Source organism: Oncorhynchus masou, chromosome 30, assembly GCF_036934945.1.
Source record: "Oncorhynchus masou masou isolate Uvic2021 chromosome 30, UVic_Omas_1.1, whole genome shotgun sequence".
NCBI lineage: Eukaryota > Metazoa > Chordata > Actinopteri > Salmoniformes > Salmonidae > Oncorhynchus > Oncorhynchus masou.
Genome location: NC_088241.1, coordinates 20,938,151 through 20,962,656, shown reverse-complemented (window position 1 = coordinate 20,962,656; position 24,506 = coordinate 20,938,151). Strand labels below are relative to the sequence as shown.

Here is a 24,506-nt window from a genome sequence, read left to right as displayed (position 1 = left end):
ATAAAAAAGTGTCCTCCCCGTCACTGTTTCAGTAAAACGCTGCAGGATGAGGCTGGAGAAATGGAACCACTTTAAAAATGTATAGACAGAGCTATGGATGCAAGGATTGATTATCCATTACATCAAAATGGTGGGTTTAAACCTGTTTTGAGGGTGTAGAGTGTTTGTTTACATTTACTTTGTTTACAAACATTGGAGTAAAACAAGATTATAATTTAGGTTATGACGGGGTACGACAGTTAAAACAAGTAGGCATTTTTTTAAGTTATATTCTTCTAGTAGGTACATATCATTCATTTATAAGTCCAAAAATGGATACAGAAACTGCCTATTGGCCCTTTAAAGTTTTTCTGATTGTTCTTCCCCACCGATGTGGAAAGTCTTCACATCATTATATATGCTACTTCAATATTTTTTGTGTCTTTTACTGTCGAAGAATACCTCCCAAAAGCTAGATATTTTAGCAGGCAAGTGTGCCGTCTGTTAGGTGATCCCAAGCTCCAGTGTCATAAGCCGCATACTAAATGTAACCGCGCTAGCTCAGACACCCGATACATTATGGATGTCTTTCGGAGTACATTGTATGAATAAGTCAGAAAAGTGCTGAAATTCATACCGCAAACAGAACCCATATTCCATGAGCCGCATCCTTTGAGTAGCATTAAAGCGATCCCACTTGTCACATTGAGACTGGAACCAAGTTGCTTCACCATTCATAAATCATCCACTACAGCTCCCTGTAGAATCGACATAGACCTTGACCGCTGCCCAACCAAACCACTTTTCTAGGTCAGTCTGGGGACCATATGTGGCTTATTTGTCTGGTTAGTTTACACTATGGGCAGATCCAGCAAACCGATATGGTTCATCAGCGATGTAAGCAGGTAGAAGTCAGCAGAAAGGAAGGAGGAGGAGGTCTGTTCATTTGCCATCAGGTTTAGATTAGTCTGAGTTGGCATTCCACATTGACCGGCCTGTGAACAACACCACTGCTGCTCATTATGGAACAGGTTGGCTTTCATCTCAGGATGTTGCAGGTGTGGAGGACTTACAGTCCCACAATGCCCCTTCATCACTGCCCAAAACTGTAAGTGTCTGCAATTTCTCTGAAGCACTAAGGGCTCTGAATCGACCCACCTGCCTCCACTGAGCAGAGATGAGAGAGACCGAGAGAGAGTGACTGACAGACAGGAGAGAGAGAGCGCGCATGAGAGAGAGGTGAAGAAGGGACAGGGTGATGTTGGATGTGTTGGATGTAAATCCAACAGAGGTGGAGAAGTGGGTTGATAATCAGACTTGCAACTAGCAGTAGGAGGAGATGAATCGTCTGAGCCTCAAAGTGGGCTGGAGGATTCAAATGCATTGTCAATCACCGGGGGAGGTCAAGCCTTTCAACACCATCATGGACTGTCACTATCAATAATTGGCTGAATCTTTCAGACTTTGTTATGGCAGAATCTGTCATTTTGTAAGGGCTTCGTGTATAAGCCAGAGCCTCCCTGACTGATGACATTGGGACTACCCTGTATATGTGTGTGGTGTGGTAGAGAATTTGAACGTATTGCTTTTTATATGTTGCACTGTCATTGTGCACGATGCCAAACCTCTATAAAGTAACTCATCAGCTCGCCCTTTCTATGTGGGTGCGTTTGTTTGTGCGTGTGCATGTGCGTGTGTGGGTGCATGTTCCTAGGTGGTGGCATGTGCCCCAACAGCAGTTCCCTGCAGGAGGTGCGTAACTGCAACGAGCATGCATGTACGGTGTACCACTGGCAGACTGGCCCCTGGGGCCCCTGTACTGAAGACCCCTCAGCCTCAGCCCTCAACACCACCACTGGCCCCAGGTCTGCTGCCGGCCCCAACAGCAGTGGGCAAGGCCCCTGCTCCCGGGGCATGCAGACACGCAAGGTCATCTGTGTCCGGGTCAACGTGGGACAGGTGCCACCCAAGAAGTAAGAACATTTAGGCCCTAGGTGTGTGCATGAGTCTGTGAGAGAGAGAGAGAGAGAGAGAGAGAGAGAGAGAGAGAGAGAGAGAGAGAGAGAGTTAGAAAGTGAGAGAGAGTTAGAAAGTGAGTTACAAAGAGAGAGAGAGAGTTAGAAAGTGAGTTACAAAGAGAGAGAGAGAGTTAGAAAGTGAGTTACAAAGAGAGAGAGAGTTAGAAAGTGAGTTACAAAGAGAGAAAGAGAGTTACAAAGAGAGAGAGAGTTAGAAAGAGAGAGAGAGAGAGAGAGAGTTAGAAAGAGAGGGAGAGATAGTTAGAAAGCGAGAGATAGTTAGAAAGCGAGAGATAGTTAGAAAGCGAGAGATAGTTAGAAAGCGAGAGATAGTTAGAAAGCGAGAGAGAGATAGAAAGCGAGAGAGAGATAGAAAGCGAGAGAGAGATAGAAAGCGAGAGAGAGATAGAAAGCGAGAGAGGTAGAAAGAGAGAGAGAGAGTTAGAAAGAGCGAGAGAGTTAGAAAGAGCGAGAGAGTTAGAAAGAGCGAGAGAGTTAGAAAGAGAGAGAGATTTAGAACGAGAGAGAGAGAGTAAAAGGTGAGTTACAAAGAGAGTGAGTTAGAAAGAGAGAGAGAGAGAGAGTTAGAAAGTGAGTTACAGAGAGAGAGTTAGAAAGAGAGAGAGTTAGAAAGTGGGTTACAAAGAGAGAGAGTTACAAAGAGAGAGAGAGAGTTACAAAGAGAGAGAGAGAGTTACAAAGAGAGAGAGAGAGTTAGAAAGAGAGAGAGAGAGTTAGAAAGTGAGTTTGAAAGAGAGAGATAGATAGAGAGAGGGAGAGAGTTAGAAAGTGAGTTTGAAAGAGAGAGATAGATAGAAAGAGAGAGGGAGAGAGTTAGAAAGTGAGTTTGAAAGAGAGAGAGATAGATAGAAAGAGAGAGAGAGAGTTAGAAAGTGAGTTACAGAGAGAGAGAGTTAGAAAGAGAGAGAGTTAGAAAGTGAGTTAGAAAGAGAGAGAGAGAGTTAGAAAGTGAGTTACAGAGAGAGAGAGTTAGAAAGAGAGAGAGAGTGAGAGTTAGAAAGAGAGAGAGTTAGAAAGTGAGTTAGAAAGAGAGAGAAAGAGAGAGAGAGAGTTAGAGAGAGAGAGAGAAGGTTAGAAAGAGAGAGAGAGCGTTAGAGAGAGAGAGAGAGAGAGTTAGAAAGAGAGAGAGAGTGAGAGTTAGAAAGAGAGAGAGTTAGAAAGTGAGTTAGAAAGAGAGAGAAAGAGAGAGAGTTAGAAAGAGAGAGAGTTAGAAAGAGAGAGAGAGAGAGAGTTAGAAAGAGAGAGAGTTAGAAAGTGAGTTAGAAAGAGAGAGAAAGAGAGAGAGTTAGAAGAGAGAGAGAGTTAGAAAGAGAGAGAGAGTTAGAAAGAGAGAGAGAGAGAGCGTTAGAAAGAGAGAGAGAGAGTTAGAAAGAGAGAGAGAGAGAGAGTTAGAAAGAGAGAGAGTTAGAAAGAGAGTTAGAAAGAGAGAGAGAGTTAGAAAGAGAGAGAGAGAGTTAGAAAGTGAGAGAGAGAGTTAGAAAGAGAGAGAGTTAGAAAGAGTTAGAAAGAGAGAGAGAGAGTTAGAAAGAGAGAGAGAGTTAGAAAGAGAGAGAGAGAGTAAGAGAGAGAGAGAGAGTTAGAAAGAGAGAGAGTTAGAAAGTGAGTTAGAAAGTGAGAGAAAGAGAGAGAGTTAGAAAGAGAGAGAGAGCGTTAGAAAGAGAGAGCGTTAGAAAGAGAGAGAGAGAGAGAGAAAGAGAGAGAGTAAGAAAGTGAGTTAGAAAGAGAGAGAAAGAGAGAGAGTTAGAAAGAGAGAGAGCGTTAGAAAGAGAGAGCGTTAGAAAGAGAGAGTTAGAAAGAGAGAGAGTTAAGAAAGAGAGAGTTAGAAAGAGAGAGAGAGAGTTAGAAAGAGAGAGTTAGAAAAAGAGACAGAGAGTCAGAAAGAGAGTTAGAAAGGTATGACAAGAAGTCATACAGTAGGAAGAGCAGCTCTCAAGCCCTATCTCTACTCCACAGCCAATCCCAGATAAATAAATATATATGCCGTCCCAAACAGGCTAATTAACCCTGTTCATTTAGGCCTGTGTAATTTCCCACTGATGATAATGACAGTAATTAAGTGGCTTTGATTCTTTAAGGCAATTAAATCACCACAAGATGAGAGATGCAGGATGTCTATGGTTTGCAATGCAGAACATAACACCGCAGCCTCAAAATGCATCGATAAGTTTACTTTACAGTTTGCCTAAAGTTGTGCTCTTGCATGGGGTGCTGATTTGCTCTGCTAGGCTTATCTAGGTGGGATGTTATGTTTATTTAACTAATTAACCTGCTGTATTTAAGATCTAGAAACCTTAACCGTAAGTCTACAGTTTACGGATCTGCTATCCAAGGTCCTGAAGTGATTTTCACCTGGCAGGATAAAACCTCCCAGTCCAAGGTGCTGGGCCATTATAGGCTTTACTATGGAGTCCATATCCTTTTAAGGCCTCTGTATTTTGCCTTTGTTATGAAATAACTTTCCTGCATGTTTTGCATTCTTTCAAGCCACTGTTGCTCTTAAAAAGGTTTTCCCCTGTCATGGTGGATTAGGTTAAGACTGCTAAAGCTGGCAAAGCTCCAAAAGTGCGTTCTCTCAGTGCCTTGTCTATAAGTCCTTTGTTGTGAAGGGATATTTAATTCTAAAATCAATATTTGTCCGTCATTGTAAGACTTCAAAAGTGGTCTTATGTCAGGGTGCGTCGATGTCCAATTGGTGCCAATCTTTTCCATTTGCTTGGGAGAGATGGTGTGGACTCATCTCAAAACTGAACCGCTAAGCCCACCAGCTATCTAGCTTAAGTGTCGAGGTGGTTTCACCCTGCCTGCACTCAGTGCGCTGCATTGTGACTTGACATGGTCTCTAGTTGTTATTTTCCCACCTGTGTCTTCTCTTCCCACCATCCTACTTGGCAGGTAGGTTTGATTAGCGCTCCCCCAGGAACCTGGCAGAGGCCCGGTGGGAGCGCTAATCAAACCTACCTGCCAAGTACACACGTCTGCCTCGCTGGTGTGTATGCAGATGTGCTCCAGCTCACTCACAGAGGGCTCAGAGCTATCTTCACACACCCCGAGGCAGTGAACCTCACACAGTGTCACCACACACACTGTCAAAGCCCAATAGAGAAGGGAGTCTCTCCGAGACAAATATGTCACTCCCTCAGGCATACGCTTCTATCCGTCTATATACAGAGTACTGCAGTGGGATTTGGAATAAAAACATCTTGGCTTATTGATTGTGACAATTTGCATGGGGATTGACGCCCGATGCGTTTGTGTGATTGCACTGGTGCTTACGTGGACTGTCGGAAAAGGAGTTGGGATGAATAATTGTGATAGTGTTTGACAGTCATAGTCAAGTACATGGATGTGTCTTAACGACAACTGTGTTTAGTCACTGTGGATGACAGTGACAGATGGTTGAAAGCTGTCGAGACAGAGGCCAAAGAAACGTACGCAAAGCCGGAGCTGTTTCCTCCCCGAATATTAAACAAAATGTTTGATTTGCTGTTGTACTTGTTAATAATGAATTTAATTAGTGCTTATCATTCTGTGCCAGGCTGTGTGTGCTTTTGCAGTCTCTTAAAATGTTGTGGGTTGCGACGTTTCTTCACTGTCTGTTCAACCACACAGCATGCTCATCTGGAAGAATCTCTTGCCGAACAGATTATTGAAGCGATAATAGCAAATAGCAGAACAAAAAAACATTACCCTAGCAGACTTTTCTTAATGATGTGCTGTGGGACAGACTCAAGAGTAAACGTTGCGTTTCTTGCCTCACTACAAATCATTACATTGAAAGATCATTAAGACGTGATAACACTAGCAGGGAAAACAAGTCGGCGAAAACCAGAAGATGCTTTAATTGGATAATCTAATGTCTAGTCGAAAAGTCTGCATACTTCAATAGCGGTGAAGTTTTCTGTGGCGTCGGTATTGTGTTCTAGCAATGAACACGGCCTGTGTTTTCTTTCCAATGAGAATGTAATTACATTTTTAGCCTCCAAATTCGCGTAATAACTATCATTACACCTGGCCTACAATACAATTAAAGTAACAGGGAACAGTAGGAATGTTTCTGTCTGCTGGAGCATTAGCTCAGCATTATCTCAGCATTAGTTAAGCATTAGTTAAGCATTAGTTAAGCATTAGTCATGTGAGGTAGTTAAGTGCTCGGGTCAACCACTCATCTGGGTCACGTTGCTGTGTCTCGTATTTTGCTGTGTTTCGTCTGGAACGTCATTAAAACTGAAAAGGAACGGTAGGGATGTCTCTGTCTGCCGGAGGGCGCCCAGCATTAGTCCTGTGAGGTGTAGTGAGGTGCTTAATGCTCAGCTCAAAAGCTCAATCTGGGTCATGTTGTCGTGTCTCATCTTCTACTGTTTTCCCTAGATGATTGCTACCTGTAGTCTTCTGAAGTAGTTTGTCCTTAAACAGGTTCCCATGACCTTTGCGCCTGTTGCTGATTGCAGTTCATTCGTGTAAAACTCTTTAAACCTAAAGAGGAAATAGGAAACTAATTTGATCCAAGCCTGACCCATATTTATCATCAGCAGCAGCAGCAGCAGCAGCAGCAGCAGCTCTCTATTCTCCATCCCCGAGCACTGCTTTGGAGTGTAGAAACAGTGTACGAACGTGCCAGAGGATTTGTCTCACTAAAGGGGGATTTAGCTCCCTCTCTATTGGTATTAAACATAAATCTCTCCTCTCTTCGCATGGCTGCCTGCTGCACTATCACATTGTGCGTGTGAGGCACCCTGAGGCACCCTATTTCTCCCCTGACGACACGGTGCTAACGAGTGGAGCAACCCCAGGAGAAGACTGCTCCTACTCCCAGTGTCTGAACCCTGAGCCAGATGATCAGCGCTAGCTAGGCTATCTATGCTATCTCGGCAATAGGATGAGGAAATAGAGCCGGAACATCACTTAAAAAGCCCCAGGAGAGGCCATGTTCCCAAAAATCAGATGACTTGATGTAGACGGACAATTTCCCCCCGTTTATCTTCATCCAGTGGCCTTTCACTGGGGATCAGAGGTACTTATAACTATAGGCAGGAGATTACATATAACCCCTTGTCCGTTAAATATGAAGACCGGCTCCAACCACAATCCCAGCGATCTAACGGATTATCGTCCAGTAATAGAATCAATTTAAAACGGGAAGGAATCCCATGGAGGGTCTTATCTATAGTGAACTGAATCTAGCCTGGAGGAATTAAATGCAGATTCTCCATGGAAGAGGAATGAATGTTAAGAAAGGCTGCCAAAGCCGTATACTGTAGGTAATGTTCACATTGCCCCCACATAAGACATAACATGATCTTCTCTTTCCTTATCTGTCAGTGGTATCGATTGACATGGACATAAGACATAGGACTTCCTAACAGACAGTTGCTTCCTGTTGTCCTAGTTTGTGCTTCAGAAACACTGGATTTCTCTCTGTAAAAGCCAAGTGGTTTTACAAAAAAAAAATGACATAGTAGGAAGCCAAGCAGGCTACCGTACTTTCTGAGAGGACTATCTTCTAAGCCAAGAATCTACCACTGTCCCACGATAGCTCCATGGCTCTTGGCCAATCGGATTAGGAATTTGAATTCCTGCAGCCAAAGTGAGAAGCCTGCGTCTGTGTGTTACCAGCTATATGTTTGCATGTGTTACCAGTAGTGTGTCTATGTTTACCATGTAGATGTCCTGAGAGTCCTCGTCCAGGTACAGTGCGACCCTGTCGAATGCCCTGTAAGAGGGACTGCATCGTCACCCCCTTCAGCGACTGGTCCCAGTGCTCTCCCACCTGTGATGCAGGTATGAAAGAAGAATTCAAGCTACTGTGCAAAGACACGCACACAAATAACAACCCTACAGATGTTGGATCTTAATTTGATCGCCCTGTTGCAGGAGAACTTACCTGCTATGCAGTTGTATTTGAGGCTTAAAAAGGCTTCGAAAGTTTATAATTTCCACTGAAATTTCAGACTTCATTTTCCATTACAAAAAAACACATCAACCCCTACAAAAAATGTCTACTAATTATAATTCACATAATAATAATTCACATTTTCTGTTGCTGCAGGAATTATTTTCCTGCTGTAGCAAACTGCTCAAATTAATATCATACATCTGTACCTGTTCATTGTAAGTCTCTTGGGAACTAAGAACTATGGCAATGTCTTGCTTATCCAACTGCTCGGGTGAATATTATGCATGTCAGCTGTTATCATGAAGCATCATTTGTAGATCATTTATATTATGAACCAATGTAAAACTGGGACGAATAAGGAAACTGCCACCAATTAGGTGATGCATGCAATGTAAACAACTCATTACAGTTTCCTTAAATTGTATTCCTCTCGTTTCATTACGGATATTTCATTTGACAGATTGACATGTAGGAGGACCTTAAGATGACCTAATTTAATGCAACCCAGAAAACATACGAGCCTGTGGCTACAAGTGACAGGGTGCCATGTTGTGGTTGTTGTTGTTTTGTTTTCATGCTGTAATAAAAACGCCTTCAGACCAGGTCACCTTTGTCAGACAGCCATGGCCACAGCTGGAGGACATTGTTGAATACATTACGTTGATTTATGGGATGAAATCATCATCGTTCAGATTTCGATGACCTCTTTATTTGGCATGAGCGCATAAATCTTTGGCCCTCGCCACACACAGTCGCACTCGTATATTTTGATAGTAGTGCTGATGTTCTCCTGCTGTATAGGATGACCTGCCTCCTACCCACACTGGTTGAAACTAAAGGTCAGGGATACACAGAGCCTGTAATGCACTCATATAATATGATTTGCCAGTCCTGGACCATAAAACTACATCTTAATCAGTCTAGATCAGTGGCTCTCAAATCCTGGTCCTGGGGTACACATTTTTGTTTTTGCCCTCGCACTACACACCTGATTCAAATAATCCAAGCCTGATGAGTTGATTATTTGAATCAGGTGTGTAGTGCGAGGGCAAAAACAACCATGTGCACCCATTTGGGTCCCCAGGACCAGGATTGGGAACCACCGGTCTATAGTCAGAGCTCTGGCAGAACGTCATAGTTCTTAATTGTATTTATTCAACGGGTGTGTCTATTGGGAATACCGCTGATGGTGGGGAAAGCATCCGTTTTCCTCACGTTGCTTCATCATTAGATTTGAACTTGACGACTATGTTGATTTTACTGCAACCATACAGCAGTCAACATTCGCCCACTCTGCCCTAGATATGTCAGTTTGACATGGAATGTCTCAAAGTAATTTAAAGGGGAACAACGGCAAATTTCTGAAATTTGTCAAAGTACCTAAACCTGTCTGGCTCACTGTTGGACTGTCTGCCACAGTGTACGCCTCTCTCAATCAGGGAGCGTGAAGTAGAGCTAGAGCTAGGTCGCAAGGTTATGTGACCCTCCCCCTCACTGGGGCGCTAGATAGAACTTTTGTGGACTAACGCATATCTACGAAAAGAATCTACGTTTTGTAATGACAGCGAAATTGAATATTTTGTTTGCAAGCCAGGGCCAAATTGCCTTCCTTGAGCGAACAAGACAATGTGATGTGATTGAATCAAATGCAAAAGTATTTTTCTATGTTTGCATCAAATACCATAGTCTTTGAAAATGGTGTGTTGATTGTATATAGCAAAGGCTCCGTGATGAATGATGATGACTGGCAATCAACAGCTGCTGTGTTGCTCTTTGGATTATCCCATATCATGGAATATGTTACAAATTCTAACAGTCTTCGGCGAGATTCGTGACAGAATAGGCTACGTGAGTGAACGTTTAGAAAGACAAAGACGGACACATGGAATTATTTGATTTGGATGGATGGTTGACATGGCAGAATGGTAGACGGATGTTTTCTTATCTAAAAGGTGGAGGAAAGTTTGCTACATTTCTCGAGCTCATAAAAGCTATCAGCTCTCACAGTCTCACATCAGAATTAGACATGTATCCATGTTTCTCAGGCATCTGCTTGGTTTCCAGAGAAATGCATCGAAAGAGGGATATGAAGGTCCAAGGTCTGATGATGCTTCTGACAATATAGTAAAAGGATGATGCCCTAATGTATTTAGAAAACTGCCGGTGACAGTGTAGTGTTCATGAGGAGTTCCCCCTCGTGTGTGTGTTGTTGCATGTACAGTAGGTCCTGGGTAGAGTTTTCCTCCCTGCCTGGCAGAGATCTTAGAAAAGGTAAGACTTGTGATCCCCTGACCCAAATTTATCTCACAATCCAATGTGCTTCGCAAATAAAGTGTGTTCTCTGTGAAAGAACAGAGATTTTTTTTCTCAGAAATCTACGTTAGTCCACAAAGTTCTATCTAGCGCCGCAGTGAGGGGGAAAGTCACATAACCTTGTGACCTAGCTCTAGCTCTACTTCACTCTCCCTGAGTGAGAGAGGTGTACACTGTGGCAGACAGTCCAACACCGAGCCAGACAGGTTTGGGGACTGTGACACATTTCCGGTGTTTGAAAATCTAATTATCATATAGAGTTAAAGGAATGCTCCATGTGCTCCGTTTGCTTTGTCAGCTGGTAACATTCAGAAGACGAAGCAGTCAAGAAACCGCGTCATCCTCCAGCTGCCAGCCAACGGGGGCCAAGACTGTCCTGAGGTGCTGGAGGAGGAGAAGGACTGCGAGGCTCCTAAAGTCTGCCCTGGTTACAGGTACAGCACAGTAACAAGACTACTGACAGTTATACAGTGCCTTCAGAACGTATTCATAACCCTTGACTTTTCCCATATTTTGTTGTTTTACAGCCTGAATTTTAAAATGGATTGCATTTAGACTGTGCATCACTGATCTACACACGATACCCCAAAATGTCAACGTGGAATTGTGTTTTTAGACATTTTTACAAATGAATAAAAAATGAAAAGCTAAAATGTCTTGAGTCAATAAGTATTCAACCCCTTTGTTATGGCAAGCCTAAATAAGTTCATGAGTAAAAATGTGCTTAACAAGTCACATAATAAGTTGCATGGACCCAGCAAGAAGACATTAACCTAAAACACAAGGTCAAATATACACTGGTTGCTTACCAAGACAACATTGAATGCTCCTTAGTGGCCAAGTTACAGTTTTGACTTAAATCGGGTACAAGAAAATCTATGGCAAGACTTGAAAATTGTTGTCTAGCAATGATCAACAACCAACTTGACAGAGCCTGGATATTTAAAAAAAGAATCATGTGCAAATATTGTACAATCCAGGTGTCCAAAGCTCTTAGAGACTTACCCAGGAAAACTCACAGCTGTAATCGCTTCCTAAGGTGATTCGGACATGTATTGGGGTGTGAATACTTATGTCAATGAGATATTTCTGTCATTTCATTTTCAATAAATGTACAAAACTATCTACAAATATGTTTTCACTTTGTCATTATGGGGTATTGTGTGCAGATGTGTGAGAGAAAAAATGTACTCTATTCTGAATTCAGGATGTAACATGTGGTATAAGTCAAGGGGTATGAATACCTTCGGAAATCACTGTACATGGATATGATTACACCAATGGTGATACTATTGCTACTATCGTTAGCAACACTTACTCGTAAAGTATATTGGTATTATACACAAATTACCTTTACTGTCTGCTGATAATGTTCATGTTGAATATGATGATTTGAATGATTATGTTGACATTGACTTGATGATCATAATCACGTTCAACATCACTATCATTATCACAATCATCATCATCATCATCACAATACTTCCTCTGTTGTAGGTGGAAGTCACACAAATGGAGAAGGTGTCAATTGGTGCCATGGAACATCAGGGAGGACAGCCCAGGGGCTCAGGAGACATGTGGACCAGGTCTTCAAACAAGAGGTGAAATGACATCCTTTAACCGTCTCTTTTTTTCTCTTCACAAATCCCCTTCTATTACTTTCTCTTCTATCCAATTTAAACATCCACAGTGAAATTGACATTCTTTGTGGCCTCTGAATCTCAGCCAGGAGAAAACAGATGGATTTGGCAAGGTTAGGAGAGGCAAATTGTGCTTCTTGAACCACTTGTCAAATCCCCCCCCTTTAGACGAAGACGTGAACTGGGGTTGACACTCCCCACAGCACTGAGGACACCATTTTGTCATCCCTCAGTGAATTTAGGATGTCAATGTGTTCATGACTAGGCATCCACCTTGCTTGAGACAGTTGGTGTTTATTCGTACCCTGGTACCTTAGGCTCTTTTCATGCAGCTTTAATCACAGCTTCATTTGGGAGAGTTGCTACATTCCCCCTCTGGAGGACTACAACCTGTAAATATGTTTCAATTGTAAGCAAACACCATGACAGCATATTGAAGCATACTTTTTAGTTGCGTACAGGAATGGCTCGCCTTCCGTAGATAAAAGAAGCTGTACTACAAAGTATTGTAAAAGTGTTGTTTTTTTCAGGTCACGTAATAATTCCATTGTTGTATAGCTTCAATGGAAAACTATTATCAGTGGCAATGTTGTAAATGGCCACTTGTGAAGTGCTAATATGCATAAATGGAAAGAGACACATTACAATTTCCTTTTCTTCACACAAACGATCTGATATCCACAATCCTCCTGTAGTGTTGGGCTGACTCTCATAGCCTGTGATAGTAGACGTTAACATCCCTGGGCTCTAAAGAATCCAGGTCACTGTTTGTCATTCTCTGAGACATGCTGAGACACAGTGTCTCTTTACCCCTGGGGCATCTCACAGCTTATCACAGCGCCTCACTGCTGTGTACCTGGAGGGACATGGAACACTCCTGACCGCCAGTCACACTCATTGTCAACACACACGCCACCACAAACAACCCCACACATATCAACAGGCTACAGCAATCCAAACGTATAGAGTCAACAGAGGCCCAAGGGAGTTTGAGCAGAACTCTGCTTGTAGGTTACTTTGGGGTAGAAAAATGATCTTATCTTGTGTGTCTACGGCATAACGAAAAGCACGTATTGCAATATCTCCAGTAATGTCCCTTTAATCAAAACACAACATATTTGACATATTAACTTTGAACTTGTATTGATTGTTATTTATATTTTACCATAATTCTGGCAGTATAAAAAATCGGTCTGCCTGAGGCTGTGTTCAACTGACAACCACCCTGTATTACATAGCACTCCTTTTCTGCAACCCTACCGAACCAATCAATGTCTCCATTCCTGCTAAATCTCTGTGACCCAGACAAAATGGCCACCAACCCTGTAAGGGACACTGTGCCTTTGATTCCCCCCACAGCCGTGTCCTGTCGCCAGCTGGACGGAGTGCAGGCAGACATTGGAGAGTGTTTGAAGTTTGCCAACACCATGCCCCCCATCACTCAGCGGTGCCAGCTTCCATGCCAGGACGATTGCCAGCTCACCAACTGGTCCAAGTTCTCGTCCTGCACAGCTGACTGTGTGGGGGTCCGAACCAGGAAGAGGTTACTTGTAGGTGAGGAATAGACTGAGGAATGGACTGCACAGTGGCAGTCCATTAAGGAAGTTCTATAGCTTATAAGCAGCATGACTAATTCAGTTTACGCTATGACCTTGCGAGAAGGGTAAGTAGCATGTAGCCTGCTCGAGTGCAGCATAGATGCCATTAGCAACTATTAGATCAAGTCTCTTGTTCTGGGGAGCAACCTGAGAATTTTAACGAGGTCTGGTCCAATTAATCTGGATGTGGAATATTTACATGTTACTCAATGAGAACATAATGATGCATATTAATGCCTAGTGACAGGATGGAGTTCAGCTTTAAAATTGCACATGACAGAGAGGAAGGCAGGCAAACACACACAAACACAAACTCCCTACCTACTAACCCCTATCCTCTCTCCACCCCAGGGAGAAGCAAGAAGAAGGACAAGTGTAAGAACACCCAGATGTACCCTCTGAGCGAGACCCAGTACTGCCCGTGTGACAAGTACAACGCCCAGCCCCTGGGCAACTGGTCCGACTGCATCCTGGCTGGGGGAGACCGTGTGGAGAGTCTCCCGGTTACCAAGGTCCAGGGGAACATCAAGGAGTGTGGACAGGGCTACCGCTACCAGGCCATGGTGTGTTACGACCAGGACAACAGACTGGTGGAGACCTCACGATGCAACAGCCACGGTGGGGTGGAGTTGTTGGGTGTGTGTGTGTTTGTGTGTGTGTGGGTGTGTGTGTGTTTGTGTGTGTGTGTGTGTGTGTGTGTGTGTACCCCCCAGGGGGAAGTTGACTAGCTGTAATCCCCCCTGAGTCCCTCACACACTAATACACACACACTAATACTCACACACTAATACACACACAGAGAGAGTGCAACCTAATGGCATCATGCGTTGCTCCGTTAACCATGACCCCTGATCTCTGATAATGACTGCCAGCACCAAATCTGCCCCAAATCACAGCTACAGTGCTTGGTTTGATGCCAAGGGCGGGATGTGGGTCGACTGGGTTGTTAGGTTTCTCTCTAGTGATGATTTCAGTTATCCAGTAAGCACTGCGTGTACAAAACGTTGCAATATCTGTATTGGAATTGAAGTTGTTTCACCACTTTCGAAGTTCGAACTCTCATGAATATTACTATTTTTACTATTTTGAATTTGACATGATTCCGTTTCTCTAACATTCCTGTCTGAACTTTTCTTATCTGAATCGCTCTTATCTCCATGTTCTTAAAACATGAAGCGCAAAGGAACACTAGATACCATCTCTAATTTGACACATGCAGACAAATTGCTTTTAGAATAGTTGAATTTTGAAGACATGCACTGATATAAGCAGTAGCACAGAGCGAGATGGAGAAGTGAACACATCAGTGTCATGCGTTTCTGAACAGAGCCCAAGCTATGACTCAGAGATTCAGTTATACGTTAGTAAGAGCCTGGGAGTGGGTATGACTGGAGCCCGACACTGGGACATATTAGGAAAGAAAATGTGTGTGTGTTTTGTGGGACAAGGTATACTGTATATATTATTATGGAAGGAATTATTGATAGTGTTCTAGAATAATGTGTTTTTGTAACTGAGATTACACGTAGCGTCTCATTACAGTATGTATCGTAACACATCCAATATCACTTCCCTATCCCTCTCTCTCTTTCTCTCTCTCTGTTTCTATCTCTAACTCTCTCCCTCTCTCTTTCTCAAATTCAAATTCAAATTCAAACTGCTTTATTGGCATGAAAAACATTGTGTCAATATTGCCAAAGCAACAATGTATACAATATACATTGTAACAAAATTCTAAATGATAGCAAATATAAAATATAAAAGTGTAGTAAATAATAATACAAAATTAAATACAAAAATAATAATAATTACAGTAATAACAATAATAGCAATAACAATTAAGTTACTGCTTACTATGCAGATGTTATTATTCAGTGTCCCTCAGGCTATGACAGGAAAATACATATTTGGCTGCAAGAGGAGCCATTGCTCCTTTGCCCATGAGTATTCTTAGTTTTTCCTCTGGGTTCAATTTGTAAAAATTTGGAATATGTTTAGTAATTTCTGTGAATAATGAATCTCTTTGTGAGGAATATTTATCACAGTAAAGGAGAAAGTGCATCTCTGTCTCTACCTCCCCTGTTATGCAGTGACCACATACACGCTCCTCTTTGGGTAGCCATGTCTTTTTATGTCTGCCGGTTTCTATTGCCAATCGGTGGTCACTCAGCCTGTACTTGGTAAGGATCTGTCTCTGCTTCGTATCTCTGACAGAGTAGAGATAATCAGCCAATTCATATTCTCTGTTTAGGGTCAGATAGCAATTTAGTCGGCTTTGGGATTTTGTTTCATTTTTCCAATGTTGTAAATATGATTCCTTTGATTGGTTCATGATTTTGCTTATTGGAATTCTTTCTTTTGAAGCAGTGCTGGTGTCAGCTTGGTTGGTGAGGTCCAACACCAGCTGACTGAGAGGGCTCGTTTCTGGGCTCAGCTCTTGGGTTTGAAGTGATTTAAATTGCAGACTTGAATTTGGACTTGAATTCAGATGTAGCCAAAATTTTAATGATCTTTTCTGTATTTTCATTATTACTGGAAAACGGCCCAATTCTGCCCTACATGCATTAGTTGGTGTATTTCTCTGAACTTGTAGGATTTTCCGACAGAATTCTGCATGTAGGGCTTCAATTGGATGTTTGTCCCACATTTTAAAGTCCAGTTTATTGAGTGGCCCCCAAACCTCACTTCCATAAAGAGCTATTGGTAGGATTACACTGTCAAATATTTTAGTCCAAATTCTAATTGGGATGTTGATTTTGAATAATTTCATTTTTATTGCATACATTGCTCTGCGGGCTTTTTCTTTGAGTGCATTCACTGCCATATTAAAGTTTCCCGATGCAGATATGGTCAGACCAAGATAGGTGTAATTTTTTGTGTGTTCAATTAAGGTGTTGTTCAGGATGAATTTATATTTGTGTTTCTGACATCTGGGTTTTTTTGGAAAATCATGATTTTAGTTTTTTGGAAATTTACTGCCAGGGCCCAATTATGGCAATATTGCTCCAGAATATTAATTTTCTGTTGAAGACCTTCTTTGGTTGGTGATAGAAGTACCACGTCATCAGCATATAGCAGGTATTTCACCTCTGTGTCAAATAGTGTGAGTCCTGGGGCTGGAGATTGGTCCAACATGTCTGCTAATTCATTGATATAAATGTTGAAAAGATTTGGACTCAAACTGCAGCCTTGTCTCACACCTCGACATTGTGAAAAAAATTCTGTTCTTTGGTTTTTGATTTTTATTGCACACTTGTTTTCTGTGTACATACATTTTATTAAGTCATATACCTTACCACCAAGTCCACTTTGTAGAATTTTGTAGAATAGCCCTTCGTGCCAAATCGAATCAAATACTTTTTTAAAGTCAATAAAGCAAGCAAAGATTTTGCCCTCTTTTTTTTTGGTGGACGTGTTTATTAATTAGTGTGTGTAAGGTGTATATATGGTCAGTAGTGCGATGGTTAGGGAGAAAGCCAATTTGACATTTACTTATTACATTTTTTCTTGAAGAAAGGTTTGAATTCTTGAATTCAAAATGCTACAGAAAATCTTTCCCAAGTTACTGTTTACGCAAATTCCCTGTAATTATTAGGGTCTGATTTGTCTCCACTTTTGTGGATAGGGGAGATGAGCCCCTGGTTCCAGACATCAGGGAAGCAGCCAGAAGTTAAAACCATGTTGAACAATTTAAGCACAGCATTTTGCAACTCAGGTGTGCTGTTTTTCAGCATTTCATTTCTGATGTTGTCTAGACCACAAGCCTTCTTTGATTTAATAGATTTTAGCTTTTCATTTAGTTCTTGTTGGGTTATTGGGTAATCTAATGGATTTTGGTTGTTTTTAATGACTGATTCAAGGATGTTCAATTTTTCTTTAATTTCTAATTGGTTCTGTTGCAAGTCTTTTTGTGGGATGTTTTTGTATAGATTATCAAAATAAGTTTTCCAAATTCCTACATCTTGTATTGCTAATTCTTGTGGCTTTGTTGTGCTTAAATTGTTCCACATGTCCCAGAACTGATTTTGGTCAATTGCGTTTTCAATTTCATCAAGTGTCCTGTTGGTATAATTAAATTTCTTGCGTTTCAGTGTTTGTTTATACTGTTTCAGAGTTTCAAAGTATTCATATCGTAGCTCTGGGTTGTTTTGCTGCTTATGTTTTTTGTTTGACATTTGTCTCAAGTGTTTTCTAATTGTTTCACATTCATTATCAAACCATTTGTCAGAAACATTTTGATTTTTGCTTCTGATGTTGCATTTCTTTGGTTTTCTCAAATTTGCTTTCGATGCTGCTTTTTGGAATATGCAGTTGATGTTTTGAGTAGCTGAATTGACACCATCTTTATTGTTTTGGTACCGTGAGTTATTGAAAAACTGTATAGAGTTCATTATTTCATTTGAGTTCAATGTTTCAGTGAATCTCTCTGCACTGTTTGGAGCCCATCTGTATGATTGGTTTATGTTGTAGAGTTTATTGGGCTGTTTTTTTGAATGAATATTGCCGGTTAATTTCTTCAGAAACACGTTGATCTGACTGTGATCTGACAAGGGTGTCTGTGGTCTGACAGTGAATGCACTAATGGAGGAGGGGTCAATGTCAGTGATGGCATAATCGACTACACTTGTCCCAAGAGCTGAGCAGTAAGTAAACTGACCTAAAGAGTCCCCTCTGATTCTACCATTAAGCATGTACAGGCCTAAGGCTCGACAGAGATGTACTAACTCCTTTCCATTTTTGTTCAGTATTTGGTCAGGACTGTTTCTATTATTTATAATAGGGCTACTGTATAAGGAGGGGTGTCCAAATATGTGGTGGTTACCTCCCGCATCAGTGTAGTCAGGCTCAGAACCTGTTCTTGCATTGAAATCTCCACAAAGAAGCACTTTACCCTGTGCCTGAAATGCAATGATTTCTGTCTGGAGATTGTCAAAAAACTGATCATCATAATATGATGAATCTGAAGGAGGAGCATAAGCTGCACATATGTATACATCGTTGTCACAATAGATTGTACCTTTGTTAAGTTTTAGCCAAATGTGAAGGTACCTTTTTTCATTTCATCTAGCGCTAAGTCCCGCTTATGCCAAATGATGATTCCACCTGAGTCTCGGCCCCGTTTAACATGTTTATGTTTGATTGACGGTAGTAAACTTTCTCTATAGCCCGAGGGACACTGAGTATCTATGTCTCCACGACACCATGTTTCCAGTAGGATTATGATGTCCTGTCCCTTGATGTTTTTAAGCAATTCTGGATTTGTTGTTTTATAACCAAAATGTGAAGTATAGGCCCTGGATATTCCAAGAGCTGATAGTTAATGATCTCATTTATAATAAGTGATATTCACTGGTTTGAGTAAAGTACATCGAAAAAAAACCAAATAAAAATAGTACTATATATATATATATATATATATACACATACATACATATACACATACATACATATATATATATATATATATATATATATATATATATATATATATATACATATACATATACATATACATATACATATACATACACATACATACACATACATACATACATACATACATACATACATACACACACACACACACACACACACACACACACACACACACACACACACACACGCAGACACACATATATATATATACACACACACACCATCACACAGAATTATTATTATAATACCGGTGTCAATAAAATTAAGAATAGTTGTAAACAAATTAATAAGAATGGAATAAGATTGCACATAAAATAAGTACAATGCAATCTGCAACCCTGTGTGTGTGTGTGCGTGTGCGCGTACGTATGTGTGTGAATTAAAGGACTGTCTAGCTCAGTAGTCTGCATATTAGTTGCAGTAGTTGGCGCCTCTCCTATCTCTGATTGTTCTAGGGTCTTCTGCCAGAGGTTACCTCAGCATATGTAGGCTGATGATCTGACTGATACAAGGTGTGGACTGCGTCATGTGGTCTACTTCCCTGAAGGGCAGTGTTCTGTCCGACCCTGGAGTAGTGGTCAGAGCTGTGTTGTGATGGGCTGGGTCTAGTAGAGCTGTGTTGTGATGACCTGGGTCTAGTAGAGCTGTGTTGTGATGGGCTGGGTCTAGTAGAGCTGTGTTGTGATGGGCTGGGTCTAGTAGAGCTCTGTTGTGATGGGCTGGGTCTAGTAGAGCTATGTTGTGATGGGCCAGGTCTAGTAGAGCTGTGTTGTGATGGGATTCTAGTCGTGCTGTCCTGAGGCGGGTCTGGTCTGGTAAATATGTGCTGTGGTGGGCCTGGTCTAGTATAGCTGTGCTGTAATAAGCTGTGTCTAGCTCTTTTCTCCTCGGGATGGTTGAGGTACTGTTGTTTCAGATGGTGGGGCGGGGGACCTTTGTTGCTGGGGTGATGGGTGTGTGGGTCCCTGCCAAGTGTTGCATCTTTTAGGTCCTTGGCAAAGGTTCTGATACTGTCCTGATCAAGATGTACATTATCATATAAGTGTTGACATGTCAGAGTGGGGTGGTGAGCCGTTCTGACGTTGAGCAGTGAGGCACAGTCCACAGTGATCTGTTGATTTATTTTGTCGATCAACTTTCCTGGGAAGTCTTTTCTTGGTAGGAGGGTGGACACAACTATATTGGTTGTAGGGAACATAGCCTGTGCCAGTTCTGCCACTCTTCTCACTGCCCCAGATACATTTTCACCTTTAGCATGAAGGTCGTTTGTGCCAGTGTGGATGATGATGTTGTCAGGGGTGTCAATCTTGGTCTGACTGAGTAGCTGCATTGCACTCTCAGCTGTAGGACACCAGAACTTATACACATTGTGTCTAGGGAATAATCTTTCCTGGACTAAGAACTTCCCATTTGAATCAATTAGGATTGCAGTTGTGGGTGATTTTCTGGGTGGCACAGACTGGGAGGCTGGTAAGTTGACCTGGGCTGGAGCAGACTGAGAGGATGGTAGGTTGACCTGGGCTGGAGCAGATTGGGAGGCTGGTAGGTTGACCTGGGCTGGAGCAGACTGAGAGGATGGTAGGTTGACCTGGGCTGGAGCAGACTGAGAGGATGGTAGGTTGACCTGGGCTGGAGCAGATTGGGAGGCTGGTAGGTTGACCTGGGCTGGAGCAGATTGGGAGGCTGGTAAATTGACCTGGGCTGTAGCAGACTGGGATGCTGGTAAGTTGACCTGGGCTGGAGCAGACTGGGATGCTGGTAAGTTGACCTGGGCTGGAGCAGACTGGGATGCTGGTAAGTTGACCTGGGCTGGAGCAGACTGGGATGCTGGTAAGTTGACCTGGGCTGGAGGAGACTGGGATGCTGGTAAGTTGACCTGGGCTGGAGCAGACTGGGATGCTGGTAAGTTGACCTGGGCTGGAGCAGACTGGGATGCTGGTAAGTTGACCTGGGCTGGAGCAGACTGGGATGCTGGTAAGTTGACCTGGGCTGGAGCAGACTGGGATGCTGGTAGGTTGACCTGGGCTGGAGCAGACTGGGAGGCTGGTAAGTTGACCTGGGCTGGAGCAGACTGGGAGGCTGGTAAGTTGACCTGGGCTGGAGCAGACTGGAAGTAGATAATATACAAAAGTGAAATAAACAATACAAATGAACATTAAATATTACACTCACAGAAGTTCCAAAAGAATAAAGACATTGCAAATGTCATATTATGTATATATATATATAGTGTTGTAGTGATGTACAAATGGTTAAAGTACAAAAGGGAAAATAAATAAGCATAAATATGGGTTGTATTTACAGTGGTGTTTGTTCTTCACTGGTTGACCTTTTCTCGTGGCAACAGGTCACAAATATTGCTGCTGTGATGGCACACTGTGGTATTACATCAAGTAGATATGGGAGTTTATCAAAATCTGGGAGTTTTCAAATTCTTTGAAGATCTGTGTTATCTGAGGGAAATATGTGTCTCTAATATGGTCATACATTGGGCAGGAGGTGAGGAAGTGCAGCTCAGTTTCCACCTAATTTTGTGGGCAGTGTGCACATAGCCTGTCTTCTCTGGAGAGCCAGGTCTGCCCACGGTGGCCTTTCTCAATAGCAAGGCTATGCTCACTGAGTCTGTACATAGTCAAATCTTTCCTTATATTTGGGTCAGTTACAGTGGTCATCTCCCTTTCTCTTTTTCTCTCTCTATATCTCTTGCTCTCTCTCCCTCTCTATCTCCCTCTGTCTTCCTCCCATCATCAGGGTTACTATTAATAGAAGAGGAAACACTGTCCTCTCCATCACTGTGTGTAGGGTGACATATTTCCCCAGGCTGTGATAGAGATCATCGAATGTAGTTATCTCTATTCTCACCAGATATCAATAGAGGCGAGGATTAACGCTAAAAGGCTGTGTTGCTCACCGCGACGACATACAAAGTCCTTTTACGGTTCACCTGTTTAAAAGTCTTGGACTCAAGCGGTGATGCTTTAACGAAACAAGATCATCTACTGCTGATTTGTTGGAGTCTTTGGAGTTTTCCCCATTCTTTTTGGGTTAACGTTTCACATGTGAATTGTTCAAGTCTCCATGGTGGGTTAAGAGGTGTTGGTTGGGATACTGACTAGTGACCATGTGTACAGAATCCAGATTAGGAACCTTCCTCCTCCTTCCTCCTCCTTCCTCCTCACGCCTCACCTTGACAACGTTCCTAGTATGGATTCTGTACTTTGTAACTCGGCCATGCCCTTTTCTATGATTATATACTATGGGGGGATGGCTCTGAGAGGCTTGGCCTTGGCTTGACAGGAATTGGGTAGTTAAGAGGGAGTGAGGTCACTGTGGGAATCTGCGCTACAGGTGAAGGCTTGTAGTAAGGCTGACATGTTGGTAAGGACCAGTAACCTCTAACATTGTGCGAGGTTGTGGTGGTGATGTGGTTTAGTTGGAGGCGATTGGGGGCCGACATATTTGTAAGGGCTAGTGAACTTCTCTACATGAGCAGCAGAGTGCTGTTGAGGATTAGGGTTAGTTAATGTAGTGGGAGGAGGAGGGGCTGTCATGGTATTAAGAGATGATTGGGCCACTTCCAAACTGCTGAAATTATGCAGCGAAAAAAATCTGGTGAACGCAATGGGTTGTGCTAAATCTAAGCTGTGCTGTGGAACAGAAAAGTTCTGATTAAACAGCAACACATCCATTCTATGGATCCCTCAAGAAATGTGATACAGTATGCAGTGTTTCTCCCACTTCATATCCTCCCATTCTACCACACCCCTGCAGACACACAGCGTTTACGTTTTCCTTGGGTTGGGTTTATTTCAATCCTGCCCACAGCCGGCAGCACCCAAGTAATCATCAACTCAGGAACGCGTAGCTGCTCGTGACCCATCGTAATGCCCATGGTCAATTTGGTTTGACATTTGTTATCCGTAAGGGGCCAGTTAGGGACCATCACTAGATCACACAGTGTGTATGTTACAATATTTTAAAATGTCAATAGCTCTAACCAACTAGAAATTAGAGAAATTCACATAGAAATATTGAAAGTGTTTAATGAGACAACTGAAAGGTGTGCAACATTAAAAGATTGTCCCAATTACATTGTGAAATGGAATAAATGGACTGGACTCAAACATGTGGTTTCCATATAGATTTGATGTGTTTGATAGCGTTCCATTCATCCATTCCAGCCATTAAAATGAGCCTGTCCTCCTATAGCTCCTCCCAGCAGCCTCCACTGGTGTATGGGATGTCACATGACAGTAAGACGTGCCACTAGGGTCACCCTTGTTGGGATCGGAGAGGCTTCTTTCCCTGCCACATGGTCTTCCTGTCTTCCTGTCACGTGGTCTTCCTGTCTTCCTGTCACGTGGTCTTCCTGTCTTCCTGTCACGTGGTCTTCCTGTCTTCCTGTCACATGGTCTTCCTGTCACGTGGTCTTCCTGTCTTCCTGTCACGTGGTCTTCCTGTCTTCCTGTCACGTGGTCTTCCTGTCTTCCTGTCACATGGTCTTCCTGTCACGTGGTCTTCCTGTCTTCCTGTCACGTGGTCTTCCTGTCTTCCTGTCACATGGTCTTCCTGTCACGTGGTCTTCCTGTCACATGGTCTTCCTGTCACGCGGTCTTCCTGTCACGTGGTCTTCCTGTCACGTGGTCTTCCTGTCACGTGGTCTTCCTGTCACGTGGTCTTCCTGTCACGTGGTCTTCCTGTCTTCCTGTCACGTGGTCTTCCTGTCTTCCTGTCACGCGGTCTTCCTGTCACGCGGTCTTCCTGTCACGCGGTCTTCCTGTCTTCCTGTCACATGGTCTTCCTGTCACGTGGTCTTCCTGTCACGTGGTCTTCCTGTCACGTGGTCTTCCTGTCACGTGGTCTTCCTGTCTTCCTGTCACATGGTCTTCCTGTCACGTGGTCTTCCTGTCACGTGGTCTTCCTGTCACGTGGTCTTCCTGTCTTCCTGTCACGTGGTCTTCCTGTCACGTGGTCTTCCTGTCACGTGGTCTTCCTGTCACGTGGTCTTCCTGTCACGTGGTCTTCCTGTCTTCCTGTCACGTGGTCTTCCTGTCACGTGGTCTTCCTGTCACGTGGTCTTCCTGTCACGTGGTCTTCCTGTCTTCCTGTCACGTGGTCTTCCTGTCACGCGGTCTTCCTGTCACGTGGTCTTCCTGTCACGTGGTCTTCCTGTCACGTGGTCTTCCTGTCACGTGGTCTTCCTGTCTTCCTGTCACATGGTCTTCCTGTCACGTGGTCTTCCTGTCACGTGGTCTTCCTGTCACGTGGTCTTCCTGTCACGTGGTCTTCCTGTCTTCCTGTCACATTGTCTTCCTGTCATGTGGTCTTCCTGTCACGTGGTCTTCCTGTCACGTGGTCTTCCTGTCTTCCTGTCACATGGTCTTCCTGTCACGTGGTCTTCCTGTCACAAGGTCTTCCTGTCTTCCTGTCACATGGTCTTCCTGTCACGTGGTCTTCCTGTCTTCCTGTCACGTGGTCTTCCTGTCACATGGTCTTCCTGTCACGTGGTCTTCCTGTGACATGGTCTTGCTGTCACGTGGTCTTCCTGTCTTCCTGTCACATGGTCTTCCTGTCACGTGGTCTTCCTGTCACGTGGTCTTCCTGTCAC

General features: G+C 43.0%; 1 protein-coding gene across 1 annotated transcript in view; it reads left to right on the top strand.

Moving 5' to 3' along the window:
• The window catches only part of LOC135522313 (thrombospondin type-1 domain-containing protein 7A-like), a 106,943-nt gene that overhangs the window by 63,948 nt on the left and 18,489 nt on the right, over positions 1-24,506 (top strand). Inside the window, exons 9-14 of the mRNA XM_064948449.1 lie at positions 1,694-1,952; positions 7,681-7,796; positions 10,523-10,658; positions 11,722-11,825; positions 13,224-13,418; positions 13,814-14,080. Of these exons, the coding sequence (XP_064804521.1) occupies positions 1,694-1,952; positions 7,681-7,796; positions 10,523-10,658; positions 11,722-11,825; positions 13,224-13,418; positions 13,814-14,080 (1,077 nt within the window). The remainder of the gene's footprint in view (positions 1-1,693; positions 1,953-7,680; positions 7,797-10,522; positions 10,659-11,721; positions 11,826-13,223; positions 13,419-13,813; positions 14,081-24,506) is intronic.